Source organism: Ursus maritimus, unplaced genomic scaffold, assembly GCF_017311325.1.
Source record: "Ursus maritimus isolate PB19 unplaced genomic scaffold, ASM1731132v1 scaffold_27, whole genome shotgun sequence".
NCBI lineage: Eukaryota > Metazoa > Chordata > Mammalia > Carnivora > Ursidae > Ursus > Ursus maritimus.
The window spans coordinates 26,893,761-26,912,427 of NW_024425230.1; the positions used below are offsets into that span (position 1 = coordinate 26,893,761).

General features: G+C 36.9%; 1 protein-coding gene across 9 annotated transcripts in view; it reads left to right on the forward strand.

The window, feature by feature from the left end:
• UBE2Q2 (ubiquitin conjugating enzyme E2 Q2) overlaps positions 1–18,667 on the forward strand; it is a 71,643-nt gene that overhangs the window by 28,722 nt on the left and 24,254 nt on the right. For 8 of the 9 annotated variants that reach the window (XM_040642936.1, XM_040642932.1, XM_040642933.1 and 5 more), the window contains 4 exons: positions 1,836–1,920; positions 3,474–3,534; positions 4,297–4,387; positions 10,445–10,503. In XM_040642936.1, the coding sequence (XP_040498870.1) occupies positions 1,836–1,920; positions 3,474–3,534; positions 4,297–4,387; positions 10,445–10,503 (296 nt within the window). Of the gene's footprint in view, positions 1–1,835; positions 1,921–3,473; positions 3,535–4,296; positions 4,388–9,872; positions 9,959–10,444; positions 10,504–18,667 lie in introns of all 9 variants that reach the window. The other variant, XR_005838116.1, reaches the window with a different exon arrangement.

The following is an 18,667-nucleotide window of genomic DNA, read 5'->3' on the forward strand; positions in this document are numbered from 1 at the left end:
TTATTTAAAAAAAATTTTGTAGCATTTAAATTAATGATTACTTTCTATCTCTTGTGATTGTTTTCAGTTTGTATATTATAGTCAAAATGAATACAAATTATTGAATGTTTTCACATGAGGGACCTTCCCATTTAACCTGTATAACCACTTTATAAAATATTGTTCCTATTTATAGGTGTGAAACGAGGATTTAAACCAATTCAGTAGTGTACTCAAGGTCACAAAGCTAGGAAGTAATAGCTTTGTGAACCTGATTGTCACCTGTCCCTCAAAGTGTAGTGCAGCCATTAACATTTTAAATTTTACATGATCAGTTCTTTTTTTAATTAAGGAATTCTAAATGTTTCTGTCTTACGAGAAATAGTTGGCATTTATATTCAGCCTTAGAATAAGACATTGGTGCATTTTCATTTTTAGAGAAATCCCAACATGGAAAAGAACTGAAACTAGTTGCATGCAGGTGAACATGTTATTTCTCAGTTTCTTAATATGTAAAGTAGACTTCCAGTATGATATTCTTGCTTATAGTCTGACTAGTGAAACTCTGTTTTAGTTGATAATTTAAATGGTAAGGGCCTTCTAGTATTTTCAGAAATTGATGGTGATACTACATAGCTATAAGAATTGCTAAAATTAAAAGAAAAAATTAAAGAATGGCCAAAATCAGGAACATTGACAACACCAAATGCTGACGAGGATGTGAAACAATAGGAACCCATACTGGTTGCTCATGGAATGCAAAATGGTATGGCCACTTTTGAAGACAGTCTGGCAGATTCAGAAAACTGAACGTAATTTTTATCACATATTCCAGCAGTTGCAGTCTTTGGTATACCCAAATGAATTGAAGACTTATGTCCAGACAAACACTTGCATACAGATGTTTATAGCAACTTTATTCATAATTGCGAAAACTTGGAAGGAACCAGGATATCCTTCAGTAAGTGAATGGATAAACTGTGGTGTATCCTGACAATATGGAATATTATTCCCTGCTAAAAAAAGAAGTGAGCTATCAAACCATGAAAAGACATGGAGGAACTTTAAATCCATATTACTAAGTGAAAGAAGCCAATCTGATGAAAAAGCTACACAACTGTATGTTTCCAACTACATGACTTTCTGGAAAGGGCAAAACTTATGGAGACAGCAAAAAGATCAGTGCTTGCCAGAGGTGGGGTGGAGGGAGAAAAATGTGGAGCACAGAGGGTTTTTAGGGCAATAAAAATACTCTGTTTGGTACTATAATGATGGATATGTGTCGTTACGCATTTTCCAAACCCATTTAGTGTACAGCATCAAAAACCTTAAGGTAATTTATGGATTTCACTGGTAATGATGTGTCAGTGTAGGGTTATCAGTTTAAAAAATGTACCTGCTGGTGAGGGATATTGAAAATGAGGGAGACTGTGTGTTGTGGGAGCAGTGATAGGTACAGAGATTTCCCATTTCTCTCAACTTTTCTGTGAACCTAAGAATGCTCTAAGAAATAAAATCCTAGAGAGAAAAAAATTAATAGTTTAAAAAATTAGTGAAGTTTGAAATAGGTTTATACTAAGTTCTAGGCCGCGGTAATCTAGACATGTTAGTTAGACATTTTTTTTCCCAGATGATAAGAAACAGTAAATGAGCCAGACTTGTCCCCCATTTTATATTTCTGTTGAAACTTCATAATCCTCAATTTAATTAAACTTCTTTGATTTTTTTTTTTTTAATGTCGAGTTGTGATCTGTTTTTATAATCTCATTGTAAACTTTCATTTCAGGTTTATATACCTGAAATCTTCAGTTATTTGACTCTGTAGATCCTGGTAAACAGCAATTTTTATGTTGCAGGGTGCAGTATCTGGGTCTGTGCAAGCTTCAGATAGACTTATGAAAGAGCTCAGGGACATATACAGATCACAGAGTTATAAAGCAGGTAAGGACCTCTGGATATCTACTCTGTTGTCCTTATGCTGTTTTCAATTTTCAGATAGTTAACTTCAGTTCTTATAATGTAACGGGATAGGAACAGAAATGGTTATTAACTTTATTTTAGGGATGTGAAATGCAGATTTAATTAAGTTATTAACAGATGTGGAAGGTAAAATAGGATGAGTTTACTTGTTCTTTGGGCTTTTGAAAGTTTTTATGGATACCTCAATTTTTTTGTCTTCTTACTGACAGGGATTAACTCATATGATTTTTAGCTTCTGGGAAAAGTATGAGTAATATCTGCTTTGGAAAGTAAAGAAGATACATATATTATTGTATGAACAAAGAACTGTTGCTGAGTTGATTTTTATGATTTTTCCTTATTTTTTGAAAACAAAATGAATTTTTATTTTATATGTAGTTATGGTATCACTTTAAAAAGAGGTGGGTTTTTCAAATTCTTTTCATAGTTTGAATTTGAGTGTTCTTTATTACCCAATAAGACTTAAATATTGTGGAGCCTCTCTAATTGAAGTAAAATTCCCTTTTATTGTGTCAGAAATTCTAACTGTATTAAAATAAGGGAAAGAGCCAAATTTTAATATGTTTGAAAAGGTGGCTTTGTGATCCATTCAGTAATTCTCAGAGTGATCAAATCTAAATCATTAGAGCTTACTTAGAATAAAAAGCAAAAAAATTTCTGCTTTAGAGTGCAAGGTAAACCAGACTTGATTCTGAGTTATTAAAATAAGTTTTGGCATCCTGTTTTTCTTATTAGAAGTCTAAAAGTTTATCTGTAGAAACCTAATCAAGTGCAGTTAATTACTTAAATATGGGTTTACTTTTAAATGTTAAATAATTACTTGCTTGTTATAGCATTGTTTGTAGTAGCAAAAAATGAAAAATGAATAATCAGATATAGGGTAGAATTGTCAAAGTTATGGTATATACATAAAATAAATTTCTATAGAGTTATTAAAAAGATTGACAGTAGAGTTCTTATATACTAAATTGGAAAGATGCCCTGGAAGGTTGAAGAAAGATGATAAAACTATGTAGAGGGATTCCATTTTTATAGAAATATTTGCATGTGCATAAGAGTCTTAAAGTACATATGATTTTGCATAATTTTTCCCCTCCCACTCACAGTTTCTCAACTCATTAAAGAATCGTCTTCATTGATGTCTTTAATTATCTGTTAAGAGCCTAAGCTCTTCAGCTCCAATGGCAAAATATTTATAATCTAGCTTAGTTGTTCCATGTTTTAATAGCAAAATTTCTAGCAAAATTTTGATGGTTATTTAATGTGTTCATTTACACTGACGTAGTAGTTATAAGATCAAATAAAGAGTAACCTAGAGGTGCTGGGTGGCTCTGTTGGTTAACCATCGATGCTTGGATTTTGGCTCAGGTCATGATCTTAGGGTCATGAGATTGAGTCCCACATCAGGCTCCACGCCCAGCTTGGAATTTCCTCTCTCTCACTCTGCCCCTCCCTCAATGTCTCTCTTAAAAAAAAAAAAAAAAAAGTAACCTATGTGTTCTACATCTTTACAGGGATTTATTCAGTGGAACTCATAAATGACAGTTTATATGACTGGCATGTTAAACTGCAGAAGTAAGTGACTTTTATATGTTAACCCAGTCTTTGTAATGTTAGACTATCACAACAGAAATTTTGTCCCCCTAATTTGTTACCTCGTATGCTGTGGTTTTACTTAGAACTTTAGACTGTGTTTCTCTAGAAATAGTTCTGAGGTTGTTAAAACAAGCTGTTTCTTGGGCTTAAATAAGTCAAGTCAGAAAGAGGAAGAAGAAAAAGAAGGACCAGCTGTGGGATAAAGTGTTTCATTGAGTTAGTGAGATAATTGGGAACTATAGGAAAAAAGTGTATTTAATAACCTGATTGACCATGATAACCAGTTTATACTTGGAATGAGGAATTTGAGTAGGAGCTGAATATGTAGAATAGTTGTAGACAGATTTAGATTTTGTGAATGATTTTGCTTTTTCTGGTCTTGTCTGTGATAAATTTCTCTCCTTGAACCCCTTGGCTAGTGATACAATTTTAGAGAAGCAAATTAATTTTTTTTTGAGTTCTTGAGAAAATTTATGTACATATGACTTTCCTTTAGAATGACTGCTAACTTTGAATCCCCTTATGGGAATGGATTTAGAATAGTGTGACCTTTTTGTACATTTAATCCCAAGGAGTCTAGAGGCTATTGTGATTTATTTTTCCAGGGACCATAGAGCAATTTTATGTTTGAAACCTACCCAAGGGGCTCCGTTTTAGCTCTTGAACTGGTTCATTTTTGTGGTTAGTAAGAAAAATCTCTTGGTTTTTTATTTGAATTGTTTTTTGTTTTGTAATTCTTAGGGTTGATCCTGATAGTCCTTTGCACAGTGATCTTCAGATCTTAAAAGAAAAAGAAGGCATAGAATATATTTTGCTTAACTTCTCTTTTAAGGTAAGAAAATGTTAAGGGGTCTCCATATGCTTCTAATGGGAATGTATATTCTTATAATTGCTTTGAAAACAATTTGATATTACTTGGTAAAGTAGAAGGTAGTCATTCCCTGTGGTTCAGGAATTCTCCTCATAGTATATACCCCACAGGAAATGAGTACTTAGGTACACCAGGAAACCTATACAAGACTGTTGAGAGCGGTGTTGTTTATAATACCACTAAACAGAAAATAACCCAAGTGTCCATTCCAATAGAATGGAGAATTGTGGTATTCATATTAAAAGGAAAATGTACAAAGTGTGGGTAAATCTTAAACACAATGTTGAGCAAAAGAAACCAGACCCCAAAATATTTTTCGTACAATTTCATTTATATAGACTCAAAAATAGGTAAAACTAAACTATACTGTTTAGGGTGCACATCTCAGTGGAGGCAGTATCCCCACCAGTGGGGTGAAAACTGGTTGTTGGAGTGAAAAAAATCTTAGATATTATAATGGTCTGTGGCCCTTTAAGGGATCATATTACATAAACAGTTAACACAGTATATCTGTGTTGGGGGATAGATTGAAAAAAAATTCTAAAATATTTCTAAAAAGCTTTCTTAGTGGAGCAAAAATGAAAAGGCTGAGAAACACAGATTTATGGATTCAAACTTGGGTAATTTCTTTCAAGAAAAGTAAAGATGTGGTTACGATACAGTTGAGGATAGGGAGTACATCCAGGTGAGAGGGAGGGAGTTGTAAGCTGTGAAAGGGACATCTGGGGATTTCTTGGAAACTGGCTCTAATCTGATTCTTGACCAGGGTGCTGGTTACATGATGCATATTTTATAGTATATAATGGTGTACCTTTATATTTTATGTACTTTTCTGAATTTATGGGTTATATTTAATAGTTTTTTTAAATGTTAAGAATAAAGGTTGAAAAATGGCAATGGAATTTAGATAAAATGTAATGATTTAATGTGGAATATGGAAAATTTTAAATCTTTTGTTTCAAAAAAACTAGGAAGTGGTTATAAGGAGTTAAATATTTGAATTATATGGAGCTTCTTTTTGCTGTGTTCTTTTAAATTGGGAAGAAAAAATTTATATAACAATTGTCTTACAGATATGTCTATTTTTTCCATTTCAGTTAGGTAGACTTCAGTGCATTTAGGGACTGTGGAAGGCTTGAGGACATGGAGGCATCTAAAATATAATCCCTGTTCTTCAAGAGCCTGCAGTCTTTCTAGGGGAGAAATCTGTGATGAATGCTATACTGCTTCGGAGACCATGATGAAGAGTCTGGGATCTTAACCTTTATACAATAAAGAGCCAGTAGAGGTTTTTAGGTAGGGGCATGATTGATCTGTTAGGCTTTTCATTATTATCTTTTTAAAAACAATTATGTCTTCAGCATCAGAATAGGGTTTGGATAAGATAGAGTAGATTTCTAAGAGACTAGTTGGGGCTTTGATTTAAATCTGGGCAAGGAGTAATGACGGATGATGGTGGTAGGCATAGGTGAGAGCAGATGGATATGAAGGGTTTTGAAGGAAGAAAGCAAAGGCATGAAAGAATACTTTATACTTAAAAAAGACTGATTTTCTGAAAGCTTTTTACTTAGCTTTTGTGTGTATTTTTGTTTGGGAATATAGCCTTATTTATGATAGAACTTTTTTCAAATAACCCAAATGTCAAATGTCTGTATTTTCCCTCAGTTTTGTTATTATAGAAACTTTTGTGGTTGTCAGGTGGGTTGTCTTCCTAGAGAGTGAGGCTGGTATATATTTACTGAAGTTGCTAATGTGACTGCATTTTTACTGATCCATATGATGAAAAACTAAACCAGGATAGTAGCTGTTTTGTTTTTTTTTTTTTGATATACAGAATGTTTTAACTTGAACAATCTTAACAATTTTATTAAATCACATGCCCATATGTCCAATACCAAGCTTAAGAAATAGAACCTTACACCTGAAACTGATGTAAATTGTGTCAGTTATACTAAAAAAAAAATTAGGGTCTATTTCTTTCTTTCTTTCTTTCTTTCTTTCTTTCTTTCTTTCTTTCTTTCTTTCTTTCTTTCTTTTTTTTTTCATCAGAACCTTTGAAAGCCCCCTGTGTGTCCCTTCCCTCTCACTTTCTTCTCAAGAGGTATCTTTAAGGGAGCATGAACTCTTGACCAGGAAACTGGAAGACTTGTGGCTGTACTTAATGTTTTCATGATATTTTCCTACTCTAGGTAGAACTTCAGGGAGGGGATGGTCTGGGAGGTAAATGGCTGAAATTCTGTTGCATTTGTCTTTCTGGACCATGACTCCTGATACCAGAAAGAAGGGCTGTTGCTAGGACTGGAGTATTTCTTAAGAGGGCTGGGAAGAATGTGATTGCTCTGAACTAAGTGATCTTGGCAAACTGAACTACCAAGTTAAATATCAGGATTCACAGAATTGGAGGATAGCAAGTATGACTCAGAAAGAATGATTTATAGGAAGGAGCATGAACAGTATTTACGGCATCAGATGTCCATGGTGACAACTTGAAAGTCATGAGTAATAAGAAAATAGAACTTGAGATATAACACAAGGTTGGGGATAGGGGCGGGAGGGAGTGGGGGGCCTATTAGATTCCTCAGCAGTTTGGCAATTGTTATGCTATGCTCTTATAAGGAAGTTATGGTCTGGTTTTTCAAGCTGTATCTGAATTACTGAGCTGAATTCTGAGGTAGTACTTCAGGAAGGGTTTATTTAGACAAATTTGGGTTCATTTAGAAAATAGTGGCAAGGATTTGAAAGAGCTTACCATGTCCTAATGTAGCTGGTTAAATTGTAGATTTGGAGAGAAGAACATAGGGGTTCAATGAGAGCTTGTTCTCAACTATTTAAAGGGCTGTGTATGTGGACAGTTTCGTTTTTGTTTTTGATTAACACAAAGCATGACATTAAAACTAGTAAGTCAAACTTTAAAGAGGTGATTTTCAACTCAATATAAGGAAGTGATAACTATGTAGAGCCATTCAGTGAATTTTTCAAGAATAGAATGTTCCTTGTCATTAAAATTATCTTGAGAGGCCAAGATGTTGAATTGAAAACTTCATGATATCCTTGTAAACCTTGAAATTCTCAGTTTCTGAGTTAGTATACCAGGATAACTCAGATGTCTATTTTAACAGTCATCCTCATCTTCCCCACTATAACCCTTTAAGGAACTCTTATTTCTGTAAAATATTGGTTACTGAGTTCCATAGTGCAGTTTATGGAATCGAGTCCCTAGGTTTTGATGTGGAGGAGTTACTTTGAAGAATTACTTACAATGAAGGTAGTTCTTCCTGTCATGTAATCAATTTAAAAAGGTTTATCATTTGGGATCACACAGTTAAAGATCTAAAGAGAAGGAGGTTAAGTGAAGTTGTATTTTACTAAGCTTTGCGTCTATGCCCTTCATTATACTGTTAAGTAGTTCGCCTTTTATCTACAGTTTATTTGGAAGTAGATTATAATAATTGTCATTAAGTTGGCATCTTATGTGGGTAGGTTCTCCCTTGCAGTAGAAATCTAAGATTATCTGTTTTAACCACTGGAAGTGTGCTTTTTATCTTCCTCTCCTATTAGGATAGAATTTCCATAGGTTATATGCTCCTTAGAATCTTACTTGAGGATGGGTGGAAGTAGGGAGTTAAAGTAAGTTACTGGAATTACGTTGCTTATTCTTCTAGTTATATTTTTGTGTTTGTTGGAAATAAGTGGATGAGACAAATATTTGTTTAGCTCCCTTACCCTCAAATTGGTTTAAGAGACAATAAGTTGTTTGTTTCCTTTTATTTGACCATACAAATTGAAGGTAATTTCTCTTAGACTTCCTGTCATGTCTTTATTAGAGGAGATACTCTTTTTCTGTACCCCACTGCTGTAGGAAAATGAGGGGCAGCCTTTTTGGCTTCCTAACCACCAAGAGACTGACCTCTAATGCTCTTGGCCACCTTGGCTACCACTGGTGCTTTAGTTCATAAAGAGAAAAAGCTCTTGTTCTTCTGGAAATCTGTTTCCAGGACTGAGAATTTGAAAAAGAGAATTGTACTTGGTAGCCTGAGAATTAGCTGAGGTTTCTTTTCTCTTCTTTTCATGTATTTTTATGTCTCTTCATGTATTTTTTAAAGTATGATGATCTTTGTCTTTTAATTAGAGCAATTAGTCTATTTGCATTGACATTTGGGTTTCAGTCTCCCATCTTCTAAGTGCTGTTTATTTGTCCTTGTTACTCCATGTTCCTTTTTCTCATTCTTTGGATTTTTTTTTTTAATTGCTCCAGTTTCTCACCTCTTTTAGCTTAGTACTTACTCTTAACTGTTCTCTTACTCTTCTTTACTGCCTGACAGTTACAATGTATATCATTGTCAGAGTCTAATGTAAATTTAATATATATTTTACCTTTTCCTCATCAATGCAAAGACTTAAAACATGGATTCCCTGCCAAATATGTGCTTTCATGCATTTTCTGTACTTAACCTAGAAGCTATACATCATTGTTCTATAATTAGTATTCATTCATAACTGCATATTTACTCTTTTCATGGTCTTTATTCTCCATATTTCCGTCTAGGATCTTGTTTCTCCTGCCTGAAAAATATCCTTTATTTCCTTTAGCTTGGGTCTCCTGACAGGAAAATAACTTTTATTGTGAATTCATTTTTTGGAAAGTATTTGTATTGAGTATAGATTTTTAGGTTAGAAATTCCTTTCAGCAACTCAAAAACATACCATTCCCTCATTGGGGCTTCCATTGTTTCTGTTGAAAAACTCATAGTGCTTAAAATCTTGTGAAGTCTTTCAATTTTGGAAAATTCTCAGACATTCCAAATATTGCTTCGGTCCCATTCTCTCATGTCCTTCTAGAACTCTACATAGGATGAGCCTTTCCAGTACAGTCCTATATCTTGTTATTTTCTGCATTTTCTACCTTTTTCTCTCTCTTGGCTTCATTCTGGATGTTTTTTTGGCCTATTTTCCTCTATACTGAATTTCTCTTCCACTGAGTCTCTGCTTGTGGTTCAATTCATCTGTTAAGTTATTGATTTCAGTTATGGTATTTCTAAGTTTCAGAATTTCTGTATGGTTCATTTTTATAATTTTAGTTCTTTGCCAGGGTTTTCAGTCTTGTCTTTTCTTTCCTTGTACATAATCAGCATAGTTATTTTAAAAGCTATGTCTGATAACTCTATTTAATCTTGATCTCTTATGGTTTTTGTGTCATTTGTTTCTCATTTCCTGGACATGTTTAAGTCTTGTGTAACTGTCTAGTTTTAGTAGTAGACATTATAAATGAAAAATTAGCTAATTTGGAAGACTTGGATGGTATTCTTCTCCAGAGAGGGATTACATTTGCCCCTGTCTGGCTTGGGCAGTAACAGCCCAGGACCACTGAATCCAGTCGGGGATTTAGGTGATGTAAAACTAGACTTCATTCCTTGTCAGTTAGGGCAATTTGTCATTTGTCCTTCAGGGTCCCAACCTAAAGTGTGGGAGACTTGTCAAGGCCTCTCCTTGGTGGACCCCAGCTCCAATTTTTACCTCCCCAGCCTTGTGACTGTGAGTCTGAGTTCTACCGAGCTTCTTGACCTCTTATCTTCCTCTTCTGTAATTGAAAGAAAACTCAAGGTAGGGGGTGGGGGGTGGAGGGAGGAAAGGCTCTGCTCTCTGGGGTTCCTTTTTTCTTCCTGATCTTAGCTCTGTAATTGTTAAATTTTGTCCACCTCTTCTAGTTCTCAACCAGAGGATTGATCCAAGTTACCTAGTATATCATTATTGGAATGGTTCCTTTATATACTTTTATTGGAAGTGGAACCCCTTCATATTTTTCATAACTTTACCAAAACACTGTTCTGTTTGGCTGTGATTTTCATTTTTTTTCTTGCTGTGGTTTTTACTACATTTTATTTTTGGTACTATTTTTACTTTTATGACCCTCTTCAGATAATAAATGCACACATTCTTTATAGACTATTAAAATCTTTTAAATAATACAGTATTAAGGATTTTCTTAAAATTAATTAAACTTGCCCATTTGCATTTTAGGATAACTTTCCATTTGATCCTCCGTTTGTTCGAGTGGTGTTACCTGTTCTCTCAGGCGGGTAAGTTTAAGTAACTATTTTCTTTGATAGTGTGCATTCAGAATCATTTGGAGGGCTAGTTAAATGCTAGGTGGCCTAGAATGCTCAGCTTCACCCCAGGATTGCTGATTCACTAGGTCTGGGATGTAGGGAAAAGCTGAAAATTTGCATTTCTACATTTCTAAGATGGTCTCACGTGAAGCTGATGCTGCTCATCTGGGGGCCATCGTTTGAGAACCATTGGTAGTAAACCATTATGTTGTTTATCAGTAAGAGTTTTTAATGTCCCCTATTTGTATACATTTCACCATGAAAAACCAAATGTTTTTTAAATATAAATGTGATTGATGGTTTAGAGAAAGTTAAGATATAAGAATGATTCTCGGGGTGCCTGGGTAGCACAGTCATTAAGCGTCTGACTTCGGCTCAGGGCGTGATCCTGGCGTTATGGGATCGAGCCCCACATCAGGCTCCTCCGCTGGGAGCCTGCTTCTTCCTCTCCCACTCCCCCTGCCTGTGTTCCCTCTCTCGCTGGCTGTCTCTCTGTCAAGTAAATAAATAAAATCTTAAAAAAAAAAAAAAAAAAGAATGATTCTCACAAGCCTATATTCCCTGGAATAATCACAGAAAATCTTATGGGCCTACAGATCTGGCCATCTAATTCCTTCTAAAGATTGTGGGTTCAGTTTGGTAGAATCAAATTTTCATGCATTTTTATTGAAGCTTATATTGCTTTTTTGTGATTAGAAGTCATATAAAGGATGGTGAAAAGATCATAATTGGTACCTAGGTTAGTTATGAAATGTTCTCTAAATCCTTAAATTAGGAGTAATTATACTAATTAGAGAATTATGAAATGCTTAGTTGACTGATTCAACCTTGTGAGGTAATTCATATTATGATGGTGATTAGGATCTAAAAATCGGAGGGAGTTAAGATGGCGGAGGAGTAGGGGACCCCTTTTTCAGCCGGTCTCCTGAGTTGAGCTGGAAGGTACCAGACCAGCCTGAACATCCATGGAATCAGCCTGAGACGCAAGAAGATACATCTGGATCTCTACAAATGAACATCTCCAGCGCTGAGTATGGAGGTACAAAGCGGGGAGCCGTGAAACCGCGCACAGATATCGGAAGATAAACGGAATGGGGAGGGAGCTGCCGCGTTCAGGCCCCGGAAAGCGGTAGCCACCTGCACAGGGGAGCGGGCGGACTCGCGGACCCGCACCCGCAAGAGAGCAGACTGAGACCGTGAGCCAGGGAACGTGCGCCACCAGACTGAAAAGGAGCTCTGGTATGCTCACTGGATCCAGACTGAGACCGGGAGCTCCGGAGCACGCGGGGGTGGCTGGCGGCTGGCAGTGTTAGAAACACAAAACGACAGAGACGCGCTGGCCCTGGAAGTGAGGGCTGGGACGCCGGGTGTGGGGCGCACATCCCGGGACTCTGCACGGTTGAGTAGCACCAACAGAAACAGAGTTAAAGTGGCCAGAACATCAGTGGAGAACAGTCCACGATCCCTCTGTTCTGAGACAGAGACTGAGATTCGGCTACTGCTGCTCTGACTCTCAGAAGAGGCACAGCAAACCGCCAGGGAAAGCCGCCAGAGAACAAAAGCCTGGAAACAATGGCTGACAGTGTGTCCACCCCCATCCCCCCTTTCAGGGGACATGGAGACTCTACCCAAACAGGGTTGCCTGAGTATCGGCGTGGCAGACACCTCCCCCAGAAGGCAGGCTGAAAAATCAAGAAGCCCACATCCCTAAGATCACTATAAAACAAGGGCGCATGGCCTAGGTCCTGGTCAATAATTTGGGCTCTGGACAACCCCGCAACCTCTCCTCATCAGAATGATGAGAAGGAGAAAGCCCCCCCAGCAAAGAAAAGACAATGAGTCTGTGACGTCTGCCACAAAACTAATGGATATGGATATAACCAAATTATCAGAAATGGAATTCAGAGTAACAATGGTCAAGATGATGTGTAGACTTGAAAAAAGTATTAACGAAAATGTTAATGAGAATATAGAATCTCTAAGGATGGAAATGAGAGTGAATCTGGCAGAAATTAAAAATTCTATGAGCCAAATGCAGTCAAAACTAGATGCTCTGACAGCCAGGGTGAATGAGGCAGAAGAACGTATCAGCAAATTGGAGGATGGGTTACTAGAAGAAAAAGCTAAAATAGAATCTGGACTCAAAAAAATCCACACTAAAGAATGTAGGTTAAGGGAGATTACTGGCTCAATGAAACGTTCCAGTGTCAGAATCATCGGCATCCCCGAGGGGGTGGAGAAAAACAGAGGTCTAGAAGAGATATTTGAACAAATTGTGGCTGGAAACTTCCCTAATCTAGTGAGGGAAAAAAACATTTGTGTCCAAGAGGCAGAAAGGACCCCTCCCAAGCTCAACCACACAAAACTACACCACGTCACATCATAGTGCAATTCGCAAATATTAGATCCAAGGATACAGTATTGAAAGTGGCCACGGCAATGAAATTTCTCATGTGCCAAGACCAAGGTATCAGAATTACGTCAGACCTGTCTACACAGACCTGGAATGAGAGAAAGGGTTGGGGGGGGGCATTTTTAAAGCTCTTTCAGAGAAAAACATGCAGCCAAGGATCCTTTATCCAGCAAGGCTGTCATTCAGAATTGATGGAGAGATAAAGACCTTCCACAATCGCCAGTCATTAACTAATTTCGTAACCACGAAACCAGCCCTACAGGAGATATTAAGGGGGGTTCTATAAAGGTAAAAGGCCCCAAGAGTGATACAGAACAGAAAGTCAAAATCGATAGAAACAAAGACTTTACAAGCAGCATGGCATCATTAAAAATCATATCTCTCAATAATCAGTCTCAAATTAAATGGCCTAAATGCTCCCATAAAACACCACAGGGTTGCAGATTGGATAAAAAGACATGACCCATCCATTTGCTGTCTACAAGAGACTCATTTTCAACCTAAAGATACATTCAGACTGAAAGTAAAGGGATGGAATACCATCTTTCACGCCAATGGACTTCAAAAGAAAGCTGGGGTAGCAATTCTCATAACAGATAGATTGGATTTTAAACTAAAGACTATAGTTAGAGACACAGAAGGGCACTATATTATTCTTACAGGATGTATTGAACAAGTGGATATGACAATTATAAATATCTATGCCCCTAACAGGGGAGCAGCAAGATACACAAGCCAACTCTTAACGAGAATAAAGAGACATATAGATAAAAATACGTTAATAGTAGGGGACCTCAACACTCCACTATCAGAAATAGGCAGAACACCCATGCAAAACATCGACAAAGAAACAAGGGCTTTGAATGCCGTACTCGATGAATTGGACCTCATAGGTATATATTAGAACACTACACACCAGAATCAAAGAATACTCATTCTATTCTAATGCCCATAGAACATTCTCAAGAATAGACCATGTTCTTGGACACAAAACAGGTCTCAACTGATACCAAAGACTGAAATTATTCCCTGCATATTCTCAGACCACAACGCTTTGAAATTGGAACTCAACCACAAGGAATAATTGGAAGAAACTCAAAAACTTGGAGACTAAGAACCATCCTGCTCAGGAATGACTCGATAAAGCAGGAAATCAAAAATCAATTTAAGCAATTTATGGATACCAATGAGAATGAAAACACAATGGTCCAAAACCTATGGGATACTGCAAAGGCAGTCCTAAGGGGGAAATACATAGCCATGCAAGCCTCACTCAAAAGAATAGAAAAATCTAAAATGCAGTTTTTATATTCTCACCTGAAGAAGCTGGAACAGCAACATAGGGACAGGCCTAATCCACACACAAGGAAGCAGTTGACCAAGATTAGAGCAGAAATCAATAAATTAGAAACCAGGAGTACAGTAGAGCGGATCAACAGAACTAGAAGGTGGTTCTTTGAGAGAATCAATGACATTGACAGACCACTGGCAAGACATATCCAAAAGAATAGAGAAAGGAACGAAATTAATAAAATTATGAATGAAAAAGGAGAGGTCACTACCAACAACAATGAAATAGGAAGGATTATTAGAAACTTTTATCAACACCTTTATGCCAATAACTTAAGCAATCTGGAAGAGATGGAGGCCTTCCTGGAAACCTATAAACTACCAAGACTGAAACAGGAAGAAATTGATTTTTAAAACAGGCCAATTAATTATGAAGAGATTGAGTCAGTGATAAACAACCTTCCAAAAAACAAAACTCCAGGCCCGGACGGTTTTCCTGGGCAATTCTACCAAACATTCAAAGAAGAAATAATACCTATTCTCCTAAAGCTATTTCAAAAAATAGAAACAGAAGGAAAGCTACCAAACTCATTCTATGAGGCCAATATTACCTTGATCCCCAAACCAGGCAAAGACCTTATCAAAAAGGAGAATTACAGACCGATTTCCCTAATGAATATGGATGCCAAAATCCTCAACAAGATCCTGGCTAATAGAATCCAACAGTACATTAAAAGGATTATCCATCATGACCAAGTGGGATTCATCCCTGGGATGCAAGCGTGGTTCAACATTCGCAAATCTATCGGTGTCTTAGATTTTATGAACAAGAAAAAAGCCAAAAATCATATGATTCTCTCAATAGATGCAGAAAAAGCCTTTGGCAAAATACAGCATCCTTTCCTGATTAAAACCCTTCAGAGTGTAGGAATAGAGGGTACATTCCTCAATCTCATAAAAACCATCTATGAAAAGCCTACAGCAAATATCATTCTCAATGGGGAAAAGCTGGAAGCCTTTCTCTTAAGATCAGGAACACAACAAGGATGCCCACTCTCGCCATTATTCTTCAACATAGTACTAGAAGTCCTTGCAACAGCAATCAGACAACAGAAAGGGATAAAAGGTATCCAAATCGGCAATGAAGTCGTCAAAGTGTCTCTCCTCACAGATGACATGATACTCTATATGGAAAACCCAAAAGAATCCACTCCCAAACTATTAGAAGTTGTAGAGCAATTCAGTAATGTGGCAGGATACAAAATCGATTCTCAGAAATCAGTTGCATTTCTATATATGAATAATGAGACTGAAGAAAGAGAAATTAGGGAATCCATCCCATTTACAATAGCACCAAAAATCATACGTTACCTTGGAATTAACTTAACCAGAGACGTAAAGGACCTATATTCTAGAAACTATAAATCACTCTTGAAAGACATTGAGGAAGACACAAAAAGATGTAAAATTATTCCATGCTCATGGATCGGAGGAATTAACATAGTTAAAATGTCCATGCTACCCAGAGCAATCTACACTTTCAATGCTATCCCAATCAAAATACCAAGGACATTTTTCAAAGAACTGGAACAAATAGTCCTTAAATTTGTATGGAACCAGAAAAGGCCCCGAATCTCCAAGGAACTGTTGAAAAGGAAAAACAAAGCTGGGGGCATCACAATGCCAGATATCGAGCTGTGCTACAAAGCTGTGATCACAAAGACAGCATGGTACTGGCACAAAAATAGACACATAGACCAATGGAACAGAATAGAGAACCCAGAAATGGACCCTCGTCTCTTTGGGCAACTTATCTTTGATTAATCAGGAGAAAACATCCAGTGGAAAAAAGACAGTCTCTTCAATATATGGTGCTGGGAAAATTGGACAGCTACATGCAAAAGAATGAAACTTGAACACTCTATCACATCATAGACAAAGATAAACTCCAAATGGACGAGAGACCTCGATGTGAGACAGGAATCCCTCAAAATCCTAGAGGAGAACATAGGCAGCAACCTGTACGACATTGGCCAAAGCAACCTTTTTCATGACACATCTCCAAAGACAAGAGAAACAAAAGATAAAATGAACTTGTGGGACTTCATCAAGATAAAAAGCTTCTGCACAGCCAAGGAAACAGTCAAAAAAACTAAGAGGCAGCCCACGGAATGGGAGAATATATTTGCAAATGATGCTACAGGTAAAAGACTGGTATCCAAGATCTAAAAATAACTACTCAAACTCAATATGCGAGAAACAAATAAATCTTGAAATGGGCAGAAAATATGAACAGACACCTTTTCAATGATGACATGCAAATGTCTAACAGACATATGAAAAAATGTTCAAAATCGTTAGCCATCAGGGAAATTCAAATCAAAACCACACTAAGATACCACCTTACGCCAGTTAGAATGGCAAAAATTGACAAGGCAGGAAACAATTGCTGGAGAGGATGTGGACAAAGGGGATCCCTCCTACATTGTTGGTGGGAATGCAAGTTGGTACAGCCACTCTGGAAAACAGTGTGGAGGTCCCTTAAAAAGTTAAAAATTGAGCTACCCTATGACCCAGCCATTGCACTACTGGGTATTTACCCCAAAGATACAGACGTAGTGAAGAGAAGGGCCATTTGCACCCCAATGTTCATAGCAGCATTGTCCACAATAGCTAAATCGTGGAAGGAGCCGTGATGCCCTTCAACAGATGACTGGATTAAGAAGTTGTGGTCCATATATACAATGGAATATTACTCAGCTATCAGAAAGAACGATTTCTCAACATTTGCTGCAACATGGACGGCACTGGAGGAGATAATGCTAAGTGAAATAAGTCAAGCAGAGAAAGACAATTATCATATGATTTCTCTCATCTGTGGAACATAAGAACTAGGAAGATCGGTAGGGGAAGAAAGGGATAAACAAAGGCAGGGTAATCAGAAGGGCGAATGAAGCATGAGAGACTATGGACTCTGAGAAACAAACTGAGGGCTTCAGATGGGAGGGGGGTGGGGGAATGGGATAGACTGGTGATGGGTAGTAAGGAGGGCACGTATTGCATGGTGCAGTGGGTGTTATACACAACTAATGAATCATCGAACTTTACCTCAGAAACCAGGGATGTACTGTATGGTGACTAACAAAATATAAAAAAACATTAAAAAAAATAAGGTCTAAAAATCTCTCGTCCTTTGATTATTGCTATTGTTGATATAGTTTCATTTAGATAAAAACATATGGATGGCTATAAATGATTAAAGAAAAGATTTGGAAAAATTTTGTTCAGGATAAATGTATAAAAATATTCTTAGATTGTTTTGAAATTGATCCAGCCGTGAGCAGCATAGGTTTTTCACATTTTCTTGTGAGAAATCCTAAGAATTTAAGATTTATGATGTTAAGTAGTTTACCACCTAGTTGTGAAGACAAACAGATGAAGTTGAATAATGCCATTTTTAGTTTAAAAATATGTTATATAGTTTCTCTTCATTGCTTCTTCTTGCTACAGTGGTGTTATTTATTATCCCATTATACAAATGAATGATTTGAATAATAAGTCAGCTTTTTACTTATCCAAATAAACTTAATAAAGTGTTTTTTCCATTATACCAAAGGCCAGCAATCTGAAAGGAGATTAAAAGTTAAAAAAAAATTAATTAAAAAAATAAAACATTAAAAGTATTAAGTACTTCATTGATTGGCAAATGTGTAGTGTGGACTTGAGTTCTTTGAAGTTAAAGGAAAAGGGAGTTGCTTCTAGTAGTAGTGATCTGGGAAGACTGTCAAGTAGGTGGGATCTCAAGGGGCATTGAAGTATGAGTGAGTTTGGCCTCCTGGTGGAGATTGAAGGGAAATTATCTACATAGCTGAAAAGTCAGTATGTTCACGTATCTCGGAAAGAGCACGTGTTCATAGCATACCAGATGAGTTTGAGCTACAACACAAGGTAGGTAGAATTCATATGGAAAAGTTGTATGAAATTGTGCTGACAAAATATCTTGTCATTATGGTGATAGGGCTTTTTGGTTTTTTGTTTTCATTTTCTTTTTTCCTGGTAAGCAAACTATTACCCGTGGATATTGAATTTATCTCTTATTAGCTGGTTCAGGAAGGAAAAAGAATGTTTTAGAAAGAAATATGGAAACAGTGGAAGACGACAGATTGTATTCATAAAGCCTAGAAGAAGTTAAGAGCTGCTGGCCCTGTCTTGGGGCACCTGAGTGGCTCATTTGGTTGAGCATCAGACTCTTGAATTCAGCTCAGGTCATGATCTCAGGGTCATAAGATCAAGCCCTGCATTGGGCTCTGTCTGCCCTCAGCTCAGAGTCTGCTTCTCCTCTCCCTCTCCCTCTTCCCCTCCCCCTGTTCACACAGGCTATTTCTCTCTCTCTCTTTCTCTCTCTCAAATAAATCTTAAAAAAAAAAAAAA